Below are 21,294 nucleotides of genomic sequence, written 5' to 3'. Positions count from 1 at the left end.
GGAGAAGGGAGCCCGATGGGAATGCCGGGGTGCTGTCGGGAGTCATTTGGGGCATCTCGGTGGCCCCTGGGTGGCCCAGAGCCTCAGCCTGGCAGGCTTGCCCCCGCCCCCCCCCCCCCGCCCCAACCGGCCATGTGCCAGCCCGGCCAGCCTTCTCCCAGGCTTTACCTTCCATGGCACTGGTTTATCTGCCACATCGAACTAGCGTTATCTAAAGAAACCACACTCTCACACATTCTTAGGCTCTTTTCCCTTCCTGGACTGGTACGTCCGCCTCTGTCATCATCAAAGTGCCCCCATCCCAGCTTCACTGCTGCCCTGTTGCTCCCCATTTTCCAACTGGGAAAAACCAAACCTTTTTTTCTCTTCCAATCTCCTTACCAAATCCCTCAGCCATCATCAGTTCTGTGGCTTTTCTCTGCACTTTTGCAAACCCCCACTACTCCCCTTCGTGCCTTACATAAATGCATGGCTACCTGTCATTCTCCTACGAGCCCAAGAACTTCAGACCAGGTCTTTTCACCCTGTGTTCCTGGTGTCTATAGATGTCAGTGCCAGGCACCTCGTTAGGCTGTCGTCCCCTACCCAGGCTGCGCCCTAGAATCTCCTTGGGTGCATTAACCATATCCATGGCCATGCCCCATAGCAGACCTATGAAATCAGATCTCTCTGGGGGTTGAACCTGACATTGGCATAGCGTAAAAGCTCCATAGGCGAGTCTGATGCCCAGTGAGGGTCCAGACCACTAGTGCATGGTTCTCAAGGTGTGATCCCCACACCAGCGGCTTCAGCAGCACTTGGGATCTTGCTAGAAAAGCACTTTGTCCAGCTCACCCCAGACCTGTGGAATCCAAAACTCTGGGACGGAGCCCAGCGATTCGCATTTTAGCACGCCCTGCAGAAGATTCTGACGCACTCTGCAGGCTGGGAGCCACTGTGAACCTAGATGAGTGCCCGTCAGCAGTCCCCGGGAAGGATCATGGAAGAATTCACCCTGACTTGCCAGCCCCCAGTTCGCAGGGCTTCATTCTTCCCAGGACACACACAGTGGATAAAGCCATGGTTTTAGAGTCTTGTTCTCTGTCATTCTATTTCTTAAGCACAGGAATCAATTAATACCCAGCTCAGAGGACGTTTCTGTGGATAGGCCAGTCCCCTGGAGAAGGAAATTTGCAGACACTGCCTCACACTCATGTTACCTCTGGAAGCTGAGAGGCAGGGTTCGTTGTAAAAGCCCCATTTACTAATTGAATTCTATGCACCCAGGCCACTTCCATCTTTCTGCTGACCCGTCCTTCCAGTTATTTCCTAATTCTCTGCTTCTCAAAACTCTTTTTGTGGCTCAAAAACAAAAAAAAATAGGACAGATCTTCACCTCTTGCCTCTCATGACCTCACCTCTACCCAGCTTTAAATAATTCAAACTCAGTGTATCCAAAACTGAACTCTTAATTCAAACATTTTCCTCCTTACACAGGGAATGGAGGCACCGCCACCTGTTTGCTCAAACCAGAGCTCTGGGTTTCTTCCTGACGTCCTCTGTCTTCTTCATTCCACATCCAATCAATGGCCAAGTCCCGTTCATTCTGCTTCCTTTATCTCACTTAGAGGTGTCCTCGTAATAGCTCTTGGAGTTTCCGTCATTCCATCTCTTCTCATTTCTCACGGGGTTTACTCCCTTAGCCTGCGAACGACCCTTCTTGACGCCACAGCTTAACATCCTTCAGCATCTCTTCATGACGTTTCAGGATAAAATTCCAACTCCCAATGTTTGTACACAAAACCGTCGCTGCTCTGCCCGACCTCAGGCCTCATGTCTAAGGCTGTCTCCAGGCAGCTGGGCTGCAGAAACAAACCCACCTGCTCTGCTAAGTCTCCATGACTCAATACAGGGCTTTGTCTCACTGTGGACTGGACTTTGCACGCCTTTCTCAAATCAATTCACAGCCTTCAAAATTGGGTTTCTTCCGCCCTCTCTGTAAAGCATTCTTCGTCCCCCGGTCCCCAATAGAGACCTTTCCTCTGTGGATCCATAACACTGTAGGTATTCCCCCACTGAGTAATTTTACCAAGTGCATAAGTTTCCTAAGGCTGCCATTAGAAAGTACCACAAACAGGGTGGCTCAACACAAGGGAAACATATCTCCCAGTTCTGGGGTCCAGAAGTCTCAACCTAAGGTGTGGGCAGGGCTATGCTCCCTCTGAAGCCCCTTTTTGTCCCTCTAGCTTCTGGGATCCCCAGCAAACCATCGCTCCAGCCTCTGCCTCTCTCTTCACATGGGAATCACATACATGTCTGCATCTGTACACAGTTACCTTCTTACAAACACACGAGTCATTTCAGAGCAGAGAGCCACTTCACTCCAGTATGACTTCGGTAACTAATTACATCTTCAAGGATCCTATTTCTAAGTGAGGTCACATCCCGAGGCACTGGGGATTGGGGCTTCAAGATAAGTTTTTGGGGGGATACAATTCCACCCACATCCCTGAGTATGATAATAATCCATTGATTTATCTGGTTCCTTCATTAGGCTGTAGGTCCTTGAGGAAAAGGGCTCTTTTACTTGACTTTATTTTCCCCAATGATGTATATGGTGTTTGACACATAATGAACAAACCTTCGATAATTGTTTGCTGACTGACTGAAGGGAGAAACGTGTTCATTGCTCTTCTCACAGATTTTTGAGTTCATCAGTATTTTCTCTCTATTTTAGGCCACCGCTTGATGGCATTATTTTAAAAACATCCCACGTTTCAGCTTTTGAACTCTGAAGTTCTTCATAGCCCCCCCAAATTCTCCTCCCCGCATTCCATCCTCCCAACGAGTCTACTACTCTTTGACCTCATTTTGCAATATCCGTCAAGTCCATTGTCCCTTTTCTGTCCCCGTTGCTCCCCAGTCAGCCTAGACTCCTGGTGAAGCCATTTATAAAAATGCATGCAGTCACCCCAAACCCTTGTCCTTTTTTATTTTCTGCCCTCTTGCCTGGCCCGTTCCAAGCTTTGTAAGTGCTCACTGTTTGCCTCTCTGCTGGGAACCTGGTGATGGGTATTGTTTCTGTAATTCCAGCCAGGGAGTCCGGCAGCATCCCGGTCTTCTTACCCATGTCTTGTCATGGGCCGAAACCCGGTTCTCTCTCCTCAAGCACCCGCTTCTGTCCTGGCCCCTCACTCTCAGCCCATAACCTCAGAGCTAAGTTAGCAAAATCAAATTCATGCGGCCACAGGCTCGCTACCTTCCTCCCATCTTACTTTCAGTCTCTCCTTTCTCTTACTCCTGTCTTTGAAATGGCTGTGCCCTTCTCAGTGTCACAGCTACATTCTCTACCTTAATTTGTCATTCCAACTCTTCTTACTTTCTATAGCATCTTGCCCCCCAGCCAGCCATTTCTCGAATCTGCTGTTATACCCAGACACCGTCGATCACGTATTCAAATGTCACACGATCCCTTGACCCGATTCTCTCTCCATATCAGGTTTCTCTTCTACTCCCGCTGCCAAAATTTCATAAGAAAAATATCTACAGAGTTTGTCTCTGCTTTTATTGGTACTTAATTTCTTAACGAAGATAGTTGATGCTAGTGCTGTAGTTATTACCTTGAAGCTTAAACTTGGTGATCTCTCTCTTACACAGAAGCACCACACACATCTAGAAATTGTTCTTTTAAATATCAAACACTTTTTGCTTATTTAGAACCACCAAAATCATTCGTTAAACAGTTTTTTGTTTTTTTTTTCCTTGAAGGCTTTGCTGTGTGTGAGGAAAGGACTCATGGGACTCCTGCCCTCAAAGGGGAAGGTACTAGAACAAACGAGTAACAAACACATCACAGAATACTTACAGGGTGTGAAAAGTACAGTGAGGGAAAATAGAAGGTGAATCAAGAATGAGTAAAGTGAGGGCAGGAGCAGGGTAACTTGAAATCTGGGGCCTCTGCGGCCGTGTGTAAGTTGAAACTGTGAGATGAGACAGTACCAGGCTGATCAGGAGGGAGTAAGGGCTTTCCAGGGCCAGCACGTCCTGGATGATCCCAGGGAGGGAAAAGCCCGGCCCTTTCTAGGAACTGGCAGATACCATGACTCTGGCGTAGTAAGCAGGGAGAGAGGCTATGGGTGACGTTGGCAAGGTAGGCATGGGCTAGGTCATCCAGAGGTGGGAGTTGGGGAACTGGAGGGCCAGGTTAGGACTTTAAAGAAGGGGCGCCATGATCCAATTTGTGTGTAAAATGATCCCCTAACTTAGAGCTTAGCCCTCGCCTTCTCAGACAGGCTGTCCTTGATTATATGGGTACACACTCAAGGACCACGAGCCTTTCTTTCGAGCACTCACCTCAACAGTGATTATACTTTCATTAGTACAAACTCCATGAAGCGGAACCTTCATCTTTACTTTTGTGCATCTCTGAATCCCCAGAACACAGAGCTTGGCCCATGGCAGTTGCTGAATATATATTTGAGGAATGAATGAATGATCTCACGTCATTTATCTTCTGTATGGCTTTGGGCAATTTAACCTTTCTGAGCCTCAGGGAGCTTATCGTGAAATAGGGATGATAGTGAATGATGGATCAGTGGCCGTAGTGTTGTTATTACTATGTCTTCTACCCCCGTGGCCTCTATTTTCACTCCCAATCTCTGTATTTCCTTCTTTTTAAATTGCCAACCCTGCTTATCTAGCTGCCTTCTGCACATCTTGCCGGATGCTAACAGTTAGAAGTCAGCCTTTGGAATCCGACCTTCTCAGGCTTGCCTGTGTCACCTCGTTAACCCTCCCAGCCAGTGCAGCTCAGGGACTCCCCTTTGTTCCCCATCGCACCATAGTGAAGGTGAACCAGCAAGGTCAGAGCAAGGGCATTGGTGTCTGAGAGCGCTGGGCTTGAGCCCTGGCACTGCCATGTGTTGCCTGTGAGACTTTGACTCACGTTGCTTAACTTTCCTAAGGCTTACTTTCCCCATCTAGTAAATGGGAATAATATCATGTCTATGCCTCAGGGTTTTTTTTATAAGAATTAAGTGAAATAATAACTATAAAGCACTTGGCTCATTGACTACTGGTAAACACACAATAAATAATGGCTCTTACTTGCGGTATCGTAAAATTGGACACACCAAATGCCATGCATTGTTTGCTTGTTATTCTTATCCCATTAGAGACAGGGACCCGAGACAGGGACCCAGCCTTTTACTTGTATGTCCCAGAGTTCTCCACAGTATCTCGCTCATCAAAGGTATAATCACTGCTTGAGGAGTGACTCACTACAAGGCCGCAGTCCTTGATGGCAGACAATGTGTATTAATCACTCTGAGCCCCTTGAGAGTGTTGAGCAAAGTGTATTTTACATGGCAATTGGTTAATCAATATTTTTCAAGTGAAGAAATGCATGAGTAAGTGAATGATGGATTGAATAGATAGTGAACATCGCTAAATGCACGTTAAATAGAAACAAATTAGTAAATAGGAAAGGATTTTAGGGAAAGGGTACCGTGTTTCCCGAAAAATAAGACCGGGTCTTATATTAATGTTTGCTGCAAAAGATGCATTAGAGCTTATGTTAAGGGGATGTCCTCCTGGAAAATCATGCTAGGGCTTATTTTGGGGGGAACACGGTAAAAGCTCTATACTAAATACAAGTCTTTGATGGATTTTGTGAGTCTTCCCTGGTTTATTTACCTTGTCAATTTCCCCTAAGGTACAAATCATAGATGGATAGGACGCTATCCCTTCTCCTACATGTCCTCTTTCTTATCTTATCCTCTTCTCTTGTGTTAGCGTTATTTGCTATTACCTTCTAGGTAGAATTGCATGTATGTGTCTGTGGTGAGGAGGGGGGAACCCTTGGTTTACACCCTTGTTTGTACAGCGAGGTCCCACTCAGCAGTAAATAGATGTTGAGCTGTTTTCCTTGTACAGGGATGGATTTGCACAGATCTGTTACTGAGCTTATGTCCTGTTCATTTGTGAGCAAAGATGGGTGTCGGGGATAAGCAGCTCAGGCTATGCCCATGGGCAGGAGTAAGCGAGACTAACAAGCTTTCAGGGGGATTGAACTTGAGACCCTGACTGCATTAGCCCAGGGTAAAAATCAGCTGAGCCTTTCGATGCGGAGTCCAGAGAGACATGGAGAAAGGAAACTTACATTTAGAAAGTGACAACTGTATTTCAGTCATTGTACTGGAACTGTATTTATTCATTCATTTAATCTTCTTACAGTCCTGGAAGTAACAGGCACTTATTATCACTATTTCACAGAAAAAGGTAGAGAGGCTTAGAAAGATGAACTGTGTGGACAGTTTCACACAGCTGGCAAGGAACTCGAATCCAGACCTTGGTCTTGAATGGAGATCTATCTGACTCCAGCGCCCACACACAAAATGTGAGCCATAGGGTGGTTGGCAGACCAGTGGGGACCTGAAGGGGACCCTGCTCTCTGTGGCTGAGTTCTGCAGGATTGCCTTCAGGGGCCACGGCAGCTGCCAGGACATTAGGAGAGGAGGAAGAGAAAATCAATAGTGAGTCCTACCAGCCATCTGACCCCTTCCTCCTGGCTCCAAAGGAAATGTTGCGGATGTGGCAATGTACGTGAGTGAGTATGTAGCATTGCACAGGAACATGAATGTATGCGTGTGTGTGGGGGGACATTTGTACCTGTGGGTGCATTTATGAATGTATGAAAATCTCAAATCTGTATAATACTCTTTTAATGGAAAAGTTGATCCACTGAAATCAAAATGACTGACAGTTAAGAAAAAACAAATGTACGTCTTATATAATTATAATGAGATTTAGGGATCTTAATTTAACGGTAATGGGGATAGGAAGGGACTCAATAGGCGTCATCGCTCATTCTTACTTGGAAATGTAAAAAGCGAGTTCTAGAGAATGCTTAGGCTAGACTGTACGTTTCTGTGGCAGTCACATTTCATAGAATGCCAGACTCATTTATAAAGATCGGCTGGGTGAGTGTGTGTGTGGGGGCACGTGTTAGGTCGGTGATCCCAACCTTTTGTGTGCTGTAGAGTCGTCCACCTAACTTTTTAAGAATACTGATGCTTGGTCCACCCTCGATATGTGGAATGAGAGCAACTCAGGTTTGAGGACCATTATGCACATCTGTGGGGTAAATCTGATGGATCCCAAAGCTTGAGAACCATTCTGCTAAATGTCACTTATGAAAGGTGCAGGGATACAGGAGATTCAGTCGCTATGTCAATGAGAGAGCATTTAAAGAGGACGACAGATAAACGGGTGACCTTAAAACCACATGAGGTATGCTGTAATTGCCCTACGAAATTGTAATTGCCCTGCTGCCCACAGGTTGGGGAGCAGGTAATTCTTGTGTACTGCAGGTGTCATCTGCCACACTTACCACTCTGTACCTAGGGGATAGGGGTGAGCAAGCCAGGCCAATACCCAGGCAACTTCCCTGCCTAAAGACCTCTTGCTGTCTGTACATTTCTTCCACCAGCTCGATGCCCATGATGGTGAGTAGAGGAGAACAGTGTGGGAGAAAGTACATGTCATGCGATCCACAATAACGCTTACCTCTGTGCCTTACTAGCTGTGTGACCTTGAGCAATTTACGTAACCTTGCTGAACCTTTATTTACCTTTGCAACCTGGGGATAATAACTGTATAGCTGTATCGCTCTCCAGGGGGTTGTGAAATGATGCGTGCATGGCAGTGAGCTTAGTGCTTGCCTGGCATGTGGAAAATGTTCAGTCAATCAATTGTAGCTACTGTTACCGGCTTTTTCTGACCCAGTCAAGATTTCTTCCAGTTGCTTTATGTAATCCTTGATCCCAGACTATACAGGGGAACTGCAAGTGTCTGAGCCAACTTTCCCCATCGGAGGTCAGACGGGCTCTGGCTGCCTTCTCTGATGACCCTGAGTCTGCAGAAGCAGATGTGTATTCTTTCTTCCCCTGAGGCAGCTGTTAGGGGTCAAAGTACTGATGGCTCCTGCATAACTGGGGTCCAGGCCCATGTCCCCTAACTTCCCTTATTCTCTGACATGCTTTGTGTTGACATAAAGGTTATGTGTGGGTTCTGAATTTGTTTATGTCTGTGTGTGTACTAGTCAGTATTCTACAGAGAACAGGACCAAGAGGCTATAGAATATACAGAAAGATTTATTATACGGAACTGGCTCATGCGATTCTGTAGGCTGACATGTCTCAAGATCTGCAGTCAGCGAGCTGGGGACCCAGGGGAGCCAATGGTGTCGTTTTAGTCTGAGTCCCAAGACCTGAAAACCAGGGGAATTGATGATGTAATTCCAGTTGGAGAGCCAGCAGGCTCTAGACTCAAGAAAAGTCATGATTCAATTCAAGTCCAAAGGCAGAAAAAACTGATGTCTCAGTTTGAAGGGCCTTAGGCAAAAGAATTCTCTCTTACACAGGGGGTAGTCTGCTTTCTTATTCTCTTCAGGCCTTCAGCTGATGGAATGATTTCTACCCACATTGAGGAGGGCAGGCTGCTTTACTCAGCCAGCCAGTTCAAATGTTAATCTCATCCAAAACAACCTCATAAGAACACCCAGAATAATGTTTGAGGAAAATCTGGGCACCCCATGGCCCAGTCAAGTTGACACATAAAATTGCTATTACAGTGTGTCTTTACTGCCACTTTTTGAGGCAAAGTTGTAGCCTTGAATCCCAAAGTTAGGGAAAAAGTGGCAACACTTGTTCATTATTGTCATTTTAAAAATCATTTTATGTGCTTCTAAAATTTCTTTAGGAATACCCCTTTTTCAACATTTAGAACCAGCGTTCCAAGTAACGTGTAAGGAATAACAGGTAGCATTTATTCAGAACTTACTCTACCCAAGGTTATTGTAAGTTATTTGCAGATATTAAATTATTTCATCTTGTGCAGTTGCTGGGCCATTATTATCCCATTTTATAGATGAGAAAACTGAGACCCAGAGAGTCAGGAATTGTGTCAGTTTTTCACTATCTTTAAATGAGATAATTTATATTAAGCACACAGACACAAAATATAGGCTGCAATTACAAAAAAGGTTGATTAAAACGCATAATCGAAGATTATCAAAGATCTGAAATGTATTTATACACACTTTGTTCAACAATGTAAGGTTTGTGTGGAGTAGGCTGTCTCATGATTTTCATTCTACAGATGAACAAACTGAGACCCCAGCGGCTTTTATTTGCTTGAGGTCTTACTAGCAGAAGAGAGATTGGATGTGTCACTTCCATCTAGGGCTCCTTCCCTTATATCTCGATGCCTGTAGATGTCAAAGGGTGAGTTGGGATGGCGGCATTGTAGACAGGAACACAAAGTATTGATGCCTAATTACTGGAAGGAGGACCAAGCAATGGGCACAGGGAAAGAAAGGTAGGTGGGTGGATGTGGTGGTGAAAGCTTTTCATCCGATTGCCCAGTTGCCTCAGTCACACAGGAAGCAGACTGTTAGCTGAGGGAGGATGGTGGGGGGTGGTGTTGAAGGTTTGAGGAGAAAGAAGACATGGGAATTAATGATATAGAAAGTGGGAGAGTAAGTAAACAGACAAGGAAAATGTAGTGTTATCACTAGGCAGTATTCGGAGCTCACTGAGGTCAGTGGTATGGGATTTGAAATGAGACCAGTCACCGTGGTTGCCAGCTGCATTCATTTGTGCAAAGGCAGAAATGGAGCCACACAGCGATTGAGTTGAACCAGTGTTGGAATGTTTCAGACAAGCATGAGGAAGCTGTGGAGGGAGCGAGAGAGTTGAGGTTTATATGAAAGGGTGTGATTATATTAATGGATCGTAGAATTTAATCTGAGTGGAGGGGAGAGAGTACACACGGTGGGTGAGGGTCAGTGGAATGGTGGTTGGAAGGAGGGATTTTAAGTCTCGGGAGGTAGAAAATGGTTGTGGATTTAGGCGGAGAGAGCTGGGAAGGTAGGAGGTGATGGTCAGATTTGCAATTCTTGCAATTGTGACCCAGGAGGAGTTGCAGATATTGGAAGTCTAGGCTATGACCATGGGAGGGAGGGTGAAAGGCAGGGTCACTGGAGCAGACAAGTCAAGGCACTGAGTAGTTTGAGAATTGAAAGAATCATCTTAGTGGCTACTGAAGTCACTACAAATTATGGAGAAGTGTCAATGAGGACAGTGAGCCAGGCTCTGAAATGCGGAGGGGAAAATGGGGGCAGGATGGTGTTAGCATGATTGGAGCTAGGGGAGGAAGTGGATGGAATGGCCTTATGGCAAGAATTAATGACCTTGACCAAGGGCACAGAGTTCCTTTGTGAGAGAGCCAGGTTGTAAAACTACTCAGTCTGGCTCCAGGACCTACACTCCTAGCTGCTTTGCAAGTTACCGACAGATACGTTGTTTTTCTGCATAAGAAATTCTAAATGAATTTGTTTGGCCATTAGTAGACATTAAATAATGAATAAAATCGCATCAATATTTAATTCTTCTTTCCATGAAATTTACATGGTGAAAGATAATGCGAGTTTGTAAGATATACCATAGTCATCATGATTTTGTTCTTAAAGTGTAGTGCTAGAAATGCCTTTTCTAGTCACCAGTGGGAATGTGAATTGTACTGAATAATAATAGCTACATTTGTTGAGTTTGTGCTGTGTGGCAGACACTGTGCTAAGTATGCCCGTGCTCACTTAGTAACTCTAGGTACTGTTTAATCCACATTTTATAGGTAAAGATACTGGGGCCGGGAGAACGAAGTGACTTACCAGAGATTGTATAGTGCCCTGAACTGCCTCATCCAGGACTCAAGCCCCGGTCGATCCGACCCTCGGCCCCATTTGCGATGTCGTCTGGTTCTTTCTTTACTGACCACTTGCTGTGTGATGGTACTGCGCTGGGAGATGAGGGTGCAGCGATGATGACGACAGAGGTCTTTATATCTGACAAGGGGAGAATGTGACTACATACATAATGCATTACTGATAGTTATAGGTTGTATACAGGAGCGTGTGGGGTGCTTCATATAACACGGAATATAACTGAGTCTTGGGGCACCAGGGAAGGTCTATTTGGGAAATAAGTTTTAAACCAGGCTAAGAGAATAAGAAAACTTATCCAAGTAAATGAGGAGAAATTCCAGGTAAAGAAATACCATCTGCAAAGGTTCCAAGGCCCTAAAGCGTCCTATAGAAACTTGAGGCATCGTTACCCTAATTATTTAACTTCTGGTAAACCCACAGGTTTACCCGGTAACCTAGGTGTCGGTCACCCCAGCTCTTATTCCTTCCAGAACTGGTACTGATGGCGAAGACAGTGGCACATAATCATCACCCACCCTTATCATTAGGGTAAATTGAGTCATGGAATGTTTCAGCTAACTGCTTAGCGAGAGAAGCTATTTTTACCATTTTTCTCTTTTCTTCTTCTTCTGTATATCTTACAAACTACCCTTTTCCAGATGCATTTTTTAAAAATGAGCCTTTGTTCTCTTTTTATGTCGCTGCTCCCCCCTTGCAAATGCATTTACCGAGATAAGAAAAGGAACATATGCTCAAAAGCTCCCACATTACACATGGGTGTGATTCCCTACACCAGGACCCCAGCTTGTGAAGAGCTGGGCGGAAACTTTGGGCACCGGGCTTCCACCAGAAACTTAGCCTGACGTGGGCCAGAGGCAGGCTTCAAAGGATGTGCTTTCATGTAAGTAGGGACGAATTATTATCATGTGTAAAGTGTTCTCTTGTAAAGCGACGGGTGGAGGAATATAAGTTCAGAAGAAGCTCCTAGATTCTATAATGTCATTATGATGGGGCCTTACGTATCATGGCCTCTAGCTAAAACATTCTATGCTGAACTATGTACATATACACCTTACACATACATACATACCTACATATATTCTCTCTGTGTCTTGTCCCCACCTATTTTATTATCTATCTATCTGTCTGTCTGTCTGTCTGTCTGTCTATCTATCTATCCATCCATCCATCTATCATGTATTCCTCCTCCTGCCCCCTCATGGTAAGCTCTCCGAAAGGAAGCCCATCACCAGGTACACTTAACAAATCTTCTGACATCCATTGCCAGGTGCCACAGTTAGACGGAAAGCTGGGACTAACACTTAACCAAAAATATCATATAAAGGACTCTGGGCCAGAGCAGAAGTGGTCCCTTTGTGCACTGGGAGAGCCAGTATGAAGGGGACACCCACTCAGACTGGCCATCACTCAGTTGCATCTCAGCTACACAGTGGAAGAAATTCCCAAGTAACCAGTCCAGTCAAGTCAGGTCAAGGCCTGCCCCAACACCAAGACTAAAGGAAACAACACTGCACCTCATGTGTCTTGGGGGAGAGGAGCAAGAAAGAGTAGAGGAGAGAAGCTGAAGGCGTAGGGATTGCCAGCATTTAGGAAAGACTTCATAAACTGTGGTTATTGTGTGAGACAGGGAGAGAAAAGAAAAGGCAGGGAAAAGATTACTAATTGTTTCTCAGCATGCACAGTTTGCATGTGCGCCCTGCTAGCTGCTGTGTTTTATTACAATGGGGCTCCCCTGTGGCACAGATTCTGTTCCTGCTTGAGGCAAGGGGTCCCCGCTGCTTCCTGTGCTGTCCTCTGATGCCCCCAAATCAGGGCCATCTGTAGCTGCCCACCTGGGAGGACAATTCAGGGTCTTGATTTGTCAGGATGAAGATATTAACAAATAAACAAACTTTATTCTGACTTCTGATTCTGCTCATCTTCCTAAACCAGCAAGACGTGACAGGGTTGCCCGATGCAGGACGGAGAATATTGGAGGCCGCCTATCTAGGTTGAAGTCAAAAGACGGAAGCTTCCTTCCAATTGCAGTGTTCAGCCTCTTGCCCCCTCCCCCATCTGGCCTGATACTAACCTTGAATTCATCGAACAGTGCTCTTCCCACAAAACTCCTATTGGCACAGTCTGCTCAGTACTGCCACCTCCTCCAGATAGAGGCAACACCTTTGCCACCCCAAGCAGATAGGAGCTCAGGTGGAAATTACTGTTTTGTTTGACATTCACTCCACCTCCACCCCCTCTAGCCCAGGAAACCAAATGGGAGTTGCCATCTGCTTAGATTGGCCCAGCGTATACATCTGACCCAGGATATGTCAAGAGTTCTTCCAGGGATTTTTGTTTCCTAAGGAGCAGGGGGAGTGTCTCCGCTGTGCTCTGAGCCTGTAAAGACTTGAGCTGCAGCTGCGGGAGGCTATGTCTCTCCACCATGTACAGTAGCCATTTTCACAGAAGGGAGCCTATGAAATGAGAAACGGAGCAAGGACGGTTATAAAGACCTTTAGATTCTGTTTCCGGGCATCCCCAAGGCAACTTCTGTCTAAGCCTGGATATATGACCCAGCGGTGGGCCTCCTTTTTGCTGAGGCCAATTCCGTTTCCTTACTTGGATGTGCGCACAGTGGTCCAATGCAAAGGCCTTTTCTCAGTCAGCTGGTCTCAGGTAACTCAGCTCCAAAGTGCTTTTGGTGCTTTTCGGTCCAGCTCTTCATCACTTTGTCCCTGCCGTTTCCTGTATGCTCCCCTGTAGCCTTGTGCACCCATGTGCACCAAACTCCCCTGCCACTTTTCTTATCTCCTGTAACTCCACCCCTCTTCCCTTTCACTCATTCTGTTTATCGGTCTGGACTTCTGTGTATTTCTGTAGAAAGACTGTAGGTTCCTCAGAGGGCAGGGATCTCTTTACTCTCCAACTCCTATCGCCTAGTATCTCAATTCACAAACAACAGGCCCTCCATAACTATTTGCTAAGTAATTCAGATAAGAATCCCCATCTCTCTGGCAGATCATGCGTGACTAGTGGGAAGAAAATGAGTAAATTCTCTTTTATGGCTTTGCTGGAGCAAGTGACAACCCTCCGACTTCTTTTGCCATTTCACAAGTTCTTCCCCCTCTCTCTGTGTTTAATTAATGCCTCACTACTGTAGAGGTACTGCCCTGTGAAGCGATGGCTACCTGGGACTGGCGGGTGGGGCTCTGGTCTTCCTATGCTTGTCATTCTCCTCTCCAGCCAACACACATACATTTGCAATCTGAGTTAAAGCCCAGTATTGCCCTTGTACGTGCACCCTAGGCAAGACACGTCTTCCTCTATAGAAATGTGGGATCTCCTAATTATAGTGTATTGTAGTATTTATATTGGATTCAGGTAACTAGTACATTTACCTTATTTAACCAATGCTTGTGCGTCACTCACTAAATGCCAGACACTGTTCTGAACACGTTATTAACTAGTTCCTCCTCATAACAACCTTACCAGGCAGATGCGATTATTATCCCCAGCCTCATTTTACAGATGAGGAAATGGGGGCACAAATGACCAAGGGGCTTGCTCGTGGTCCCAGTGTGCTTGGTGGCTGAACTGGAAGGTGAAATCGGCAGGCTGGCTCCAGCACCCATGTCACCACGGCGCCCTGCTGTCTCTCGATGTGATCGGGTGGGGTCCACACTGCACACCTGTGGCCTTTGAATCTGAGTCGCCTTTCTTAACATTCAGGCCCCTCCAGAGCAGGAAGCCTTTTGACCTGACTTTCCTAGCAGTTTGGCTTCAGGTACTTAATGTTTCTGGGTTCATTGACTCATTACGTCTGGCCTGAATATAGGTTTATTTATTACTCTCTGCAGTTAATTGTTCACATTGTAATCAGCGTCAGTCCTAAACTTTGGATCTTCAAAATATATTTTCAAACAGCCTAGGAACTATGCCAAGAATTAACTCTAATTACACATCATACCAGTTTTGAGCACTAGATATGACTCAAAAGCAAAATGGGTGTTATTTGAAATTATCAAATTGATAGTAAATAAAATGTGATTTTTCCCAAAAGAGGGATAAAATTGCATGTCTCTCTTCTTTTTCGTTTGCTCTTTCTAGGTGTTGAGGGTCATATGGGACAAGTCATGATTTCTAGGCTTTTTCTTGAATTGCGACATTTTTTCTAGCTGCCCGTAAACCACCACTTACTGTTCAAAGAAAAAAGAATCAGATTCAAACACTGCTCTGTGAGCTCACCTTCAACAAACAGAACAAACAAACAAAAAACACGTGGGGGACAGCTGTTTATTTGATGCAGGGGTTATTCATAGTACAGTGTTTGGGTACTTTTTGGAGCCAATTGTAGTTGTCTCTGGGTGTTTCTAAATTGAATTCCAAGAATAAAGTTTTTATAAATAGTAAACATAAAAAACGAAAGCATCCATCCCAGCCATGCCCTCCTGTGGTCCCAATGGCCTCCCCTTGCAGCTACCAACTCCTTTGAGTAGTTAATTGGTTATCTGGTTGGGTTAAGTTGGTGGTTCTCAACCTCCAAGATAAGACCCAACACCTTATCTTTGACAAACATTTTCTACCCCTCTTATAATCCTTAAACGAACTTCACAAATAATCAAATCTATGTATAAAAATGTTCAAAAAATAAATACAATGACTTAGCAGTAATTAAAAAAGAAATAAGAAGAAAGTAATTTATTATGATATAGTGACTTTTTTAATGTGCAAATACTCTGGTAGTATTAAAATAGGATAAGTTAACAGACATTTACACCTAATGTATATTCACCATAATGTAATATGTGAAGTAATATGGGATACACGATACATGGGGTGCCAAAAAATGTATACAAGTGGACACTTTGGTCAACGTTGCTCAAGCAGTAGTTCGCCGTAATCAGAAGTGTCTGGACACTGATGGAAACCACTTTGAGCACCTCTTGTAATTGCAGAAGTCAAATGTGACTTGTAGCCATCTTTTGTTATCGATATATATTAAGTATTACAATTTTAGTACAGTTTTCCTTTCTTAAAATGTGTATACATTTTTTTTTGGCTCCCTCTGTATATAAGAACAATATAGACTGATGCAGATGCTATATTGGTAATTCAAAAACCGTGAAGGGCATTGCAGAAAATAATATGATTTTCCAAAAGTATAAATAAATGGTAAAACTTCTAAGTAATAATGCATAATCTTCCCTCAATATATATGGTAGTTATGCACCTAGAAAATTCATCATATATTCAGGTAGTACAAGCTCCTTTGTGCTTATTTGTACATGGAGTTAGCAGCTAGGCTCAGGTAATTATAAGCGGGTTTTCACCTAAGTAAATGTGCAAGCAGACATTGAGAACTTTGCAGGACATGGGCAATTTTACATTGTGCAGTACTGTCCTGAGCACTGCTCTGTTCTAGCATCCTTAGCCCTGCCTTCTAAGTGCCAGTAACATCCTGTCATCATGGTGTGGTACAAGAGCAACGGCCCCAAATTTACCTAAATGTCCTCTGTTGGGTGATACCCCCCAACCCCAATGACAACCACTCAATTAATGCTTAGTATTAGATTTAGGCCCAAATAATTATGCTGATTTATTCTGCTGATTTTCTGTAGTCCTTGAAAACCAAAGGTGTGTCTGGAGTAAAACCCTCCATAACTGGGTTATTGGGTTGGTAGAATTGGATTACCCATGGAGACTGTACATTCCATGAGAGCAAGGGCTCCTTTTAGCGGGTGTGCAAAATACCTACTGTTGGCTGTACTGAATCTTGCTTGAATGAGTAAATAATTTGGGGGTTGGACATCTGCGTTAGTGAAAAGATAACCACTATTTGAAAGAAATAGTTTTGTAGCTTTTTAGTACATGTGACAATACCAAGATACTCGCTAGAGAGAATCTCAAGGATTCTTTTTAAAGTACCATTTCAATTGTTTTTATTTGAATAATGAGTGACATTAAAATGTTTGAAAATACCCGGAACCAGACAAAGACCCAGAATCGTCATGTCATTCTGAATAGGGAAAGGGAACCTGCTGAGGACCCTGTCTGAGCAGTGGCCTTGGCCAGAAAGTTTTGCTTAGTCTCCACAGTGATCTGTGAGGCAGCTATTCGTAACCCTATTTTTACAAATGATGAAATTGCACTCCAACAGTCTGCCCCAAATCTGACAGTTGGTTCAACAGCAGAGCAAGGTTCGAACCTGAACTGTCTGATTCCAGAGGCTTCATCTGTCTCTTAAGTGAGGCAAAGCTAAGTTCCTATTCAACCTACATCTGAAGCTGTGGTGATGTGAGGTCCAATTGCCACGACTATTAACTCCCCCTTTCCTAGTGGTCCAGCGATTTTGACATTGATCCTGTTTTTGCTTAGTTTCCAGCATTCAAGGGCTTGCGTAAACTCAAGAGAGATCCTGGAGGACAGGGATGAGGGCCTTGTTGTCTTTGGGACCCCGGAAACCAACATGGTGCCTGGCGCAGGGGGCATTCAGAGAGTGTTTGTTGTTCTGACCTTCATGGAGTGATGTTTCTCCTTTTAGGCCCTGGCCGTACACGATATTTCAGCGAGGCTTTGACCTGGTTTTGGGGGAACAACCTTCCGATAAAATATTCAGGTAAGTAGTCACCTAGGGACTTGCTTATGTACGTCTGCGAGCCCCAAGCCCCACTTCCCAGGGAACTTTCTTTCTTAGTGGTAAAGTATAAAGTGACTAACGTGTATAGTTGTTTTGCTGCCTCCTCACAAAAACAAAGAACCCAAAGAAACGCTTGGCCTCCCATCATGCCCGTGGATAGCGTGAGGTCACACAGATTCTGTTGGGGTCCCGGCTTCTTTCCCTGTCTGCTCTGTGAACCCCGGTAACTTACTTAACCTCTTGGCACCTCCAGTTTCCACATTTGTTAAATGGGGCTACATTCCATGCCTAGCTCTATTGTTGTGAGGACTATATGAGATAATGGAGAGCCGCTGGCATAGAAACTGGCACAGAGCAGGCAATTAATGTCACTTTCTGCCTCTTCATTGTGCATCTAATTTGCACTTTCCGTATCAAGTCTTAAGTTGTTCAAAATGAATCTCCCCACCCCGCCTCCTCCTTTTCTCAGCAATACTTCCTTATTATTATTATTTTAATCTACCACCGTTCTGATCCGATTTCACGTTTCTAGTCCCTCCCAAATTTCTACCTTCATGCCTGAGAATTGCACATATTAGAAAAGCTGACAAGCAGAGGAAGAATTTGGATGGCAGCCATGAGCTATTGGGTTTTCATAATGTTTGATTCACACCAGGCCTTAGCTGGAACACATGTTTATTTCCAAACTAAGATCTTACTCTCATTTTATTTGATTAAGCTGTCCTTCACTTAACATGCATTTGCAAAGTACCTACTAAGTGCCAGAGACTGTGCTTGGCCTTGGTGGTGGGAACATGAATCCATCTCCCTCTAGGAGGGTGCCCTCTGGTGGAGGAAGTAAATAGTCCTGCAGGAGTATCTGATAGCAAAGGATGCCCTGGGCGACTGCACAGCGTTGTGGAGGGATGGTGAGCAGTGTGGACAATGGAAAACGTGATTCCTTTTCACTGCATTCAGCAGCGTGCTGAGTCTTACATCTCACTGCTGCCCTTTCAAAGCCCTGCCTCAGACCCTCCCCGTCAGCCAGTCCCAGCCTAGGTGTTAATTTTGCTCTTGCATTTGCTCCTGGAGGTGGCGTCTCTGCTTCAGCTTCTTCTGCTCCTCCCTGCTCGCTTGGGGGGTGGTGGGGACAGGCTGAGTCACGTTTACAACACTGATCACAGGCTGCTTTTAGAAGGGCTTGTGCTACAAGAGCTGTCAGCTCGATTTCTTAGACTATGACTTGAGCATTTAAACTTTCCAATGATGGTTTATCATTTGGGTGGCTTCCCCCCACCTTTTTTAACTTCTGGCCTGCCAGGACCTCCAAAGGATGGTAAAGATGAGGCAGATGGAGAACCCTGTGGAGTTGGGTTGATGAACATGGAAAAGTTCCCTCTCCCCTAAAAGTCAGAAACACTTTGAAAACCAACGGCCTTCAGGAGATTTCTGTTAGAGCAGAACGTGCGCAAGCACTGTGTTTCCATCCCCACAAGCACCGTTCACTCTTTTCGAGTTTGCTAGCTGCCAACTGGATGTGACACCCGGGCACTACTGAGGGCATCAGTTATGTGGTTTGACCCAAGCATCACCTCTCTCAGGAGCCAGTATGTTCCCCAAGAAGAGATTGATCATTTTGGTCCCTAACATATCAATAACTAATCTTTCAGAGGAAAGCAATGGGCCATGATTTTCTGATTTTAGGTATTCAGAACTTTAATCAAAACCACTCTGGGATCTGAGTAAACTAACTGGCAGTGGCCACTCTGGAAAATACTATGACCTGGTCGGTGATTATGATTTCTTCAAGAAGCTAATGACTATTTATCTGCTACTCTGCTCACCAGTGATGAAGTGTTCTGAAGCATTCCAAGCCACTGCGCGTTTGCCTGGACTGTGGAATAAAATTTAAATTTTGATATTGAAATCTTTCCACAGTTGAGTGCCAATATACCCCGCCCTTTTAATCATCTGTTCTGCTCCTATACAATCCTCCATTCTTAGTCAATGCTATCTTCTAACCTACCCACTGCCCCCAAAACTTGAATCTTTTTCACTCTGCACATTTACCATATGCTTTCCTCTAGAAAGAATGCATATTTGCTTCCTAATATAAATACTGCCCATGTTCATGGTCTATGCCAAGTCTCAGCTAAAGTGAATGTCTGTTGAGCATTGGCTTGCGGGGAGTCATGCAGGGTCTCTGCTCCTGCTCCCCACATAAGAACGCAGGATATGGTGAGGCCAAAAAGGAACAACCACGGAGCCATAGGTAGGGGAGTCACACCACTCTAGTCTCACTGGAGGCAGGATTCACACGACGTGCGACCTGCTGTCCTCTTTTCTGCCAACTGACCGACTCCACTTGACTCGACTCACCAACCAGCGCAACCACGGCAGTTATATCAGTGGCCAATGGCTCACTGGTTACAGCTGACGGCCAACCAGCCACAGCCAACAGCCATCTACTACACGAGCCAGCACCTTTCCACGTGAGGCCGAGAGCCTGAAAACTGCTCTCTGGGGCTCTCTCCCCACAAACACCTACTATTTCAAGGCACTATTTTAGATGCTGTAGTGATGACCAAACAAATATGTCTAAGATAGTCCCAGACTTCAAGGAATTTACGGTCTCATCCAAGAATTGTTCTCCAACCCTGGCCCTCCATGAGAATCCCTAGTGTGCTTTAAAAATGGCCAGTGATCTTACCCAGCACTAATCAACTCCTTTCAAAGTTCTGGGAGGTGGGGCCAGAGCATAAGTGTTCTTTAAAAGCACCATCATAATTCTGATCCGTACTCAGGATCGAGACACACTGCTCTGGCTTCTCCAACCCACTGTACCACTCCCCAGTGACGTTTCTGCCTCCAGATTTCCATAACATACTGACTGTAATATTTGTTAATTATTTTATTGCATATTTATTTTTAATTGGCCTATTTGTTTCTTCAATGAAATGGTTGTTTTCTTGAGGGAAAGGGGAGTACCCTATATGGCTTGAAGTATGTACTGTCTAACACAGAATTTTGAACATGGTAGGTCCTCAACAGATATCTGTAGATGGTCATTTCAGGGGATTCCTAAGGACTTGAAAGCAGATTAGGAAAACACCTGATACTCACCCTAACGTTGATAATCTGAAATCCCAAAGAACCTGGGAAAGGTCCAAGCTAGACTCAGAGGGCCCAAGGGGAGAAGACTGACTCTTCTCACCAGACCCAGTCTGGTGCCAAGGATGTCCTTTCCATTGTGGCTCCAATCACTTCATTCCATTGGACTATCTGGTGGCAGGAATAGCCACAGACCAAATTTCCCTCTCAGAGCTCTTCCTTCCAGTGTGTACCTGCACCCCGGAGAACAGTAACACCCTGCTCTGGGTGTAGAATGGCCTGCTCTGGGAAAGTGGAGCTGCCAGGCCAAGAACAATTTGTCCGTTTTCCCACATTCCACGTTATGCCCGGCCACAGTGAGAGCACAAGCTCATTCTGTCCACTGCTCTCTGGAGAGCATTTTCCTCTGAACGGAAGTTTCAAGTTCTAGTTTAACGGGGCCATGTACAGGACTCAGCCCACAGCTGAGCCATCAGCCATGATGGTCGCCACCAGCTGTCACGAGAAAAGACCCAACGTGGGCAAACATTTCAGATGCTCACCCAGCGTCTCTTTGGTGGCTTTTTGAAGGTGTCCCTGCCAAATCTGCATGAATGAGGGACAGATGAGATTTCAGAACACAGCTTTTCTCTGACAGTTTGTTCTATATTTGGATTTTGGAGTTCGTAGATTTTGCAGATAAAAGAAAACTTTAGAATTTCATAGGCAAGAGCCAGCATGGGCTGGAAAGATGCTGTGAGATACAGAGAATCAGACCAGTTCCCACTTCTGGAGAGGTGACTTTGGAGAGGTTGTTAAATTCTTAAAACATTTGTTAATAAATTTG

The 21,294-nt window shown here is 45.0% G+C and overlaps 1 protein-coding gene across 2 annotated transcripts in view; it reads left to right on the top strand.

Moving 5' to 3' along the window:
* ASTN1 (astrotactin 1) overlaps window positions 1-21,294 on the top strand; it is a 290,332-nt gene that overhangs the window by 176,135 nt on the left and 92,903 nt on the right. For both annotated transcript variants that reach the window (XM_019728222.2, XM_019728300.2), the window contains exon 9: window positions 17,283-17,357. In XM_019728222.2, the coding sequence (XP_019583781.2) occupies window positions 17,283-17,357 (75 nt within the window). The remainder of the gene's footprint in view (window positions 1-17,282; window positions 17,358-21,294) is intronic.

Source organism: Rhinolophus sinicus, linkage group LG17, assembly GCF_036562045.2.
Source record: "Rhinolophus sinicus isolate RSC01 linkage group LG17, ASM3656204v1, whole genome shotgun sequence".
NCBI classification, from domain to species: domain Eukaryota; kingdom Metazoa; phylum Chordata; class Mammalia; order Chiroptera; family Rhinolophidae; genus Rhinolophus; species Rhinolophus sinicus.
This window is presented reverse-complemented; position numbering and strand designations above follow the sequence as displayed.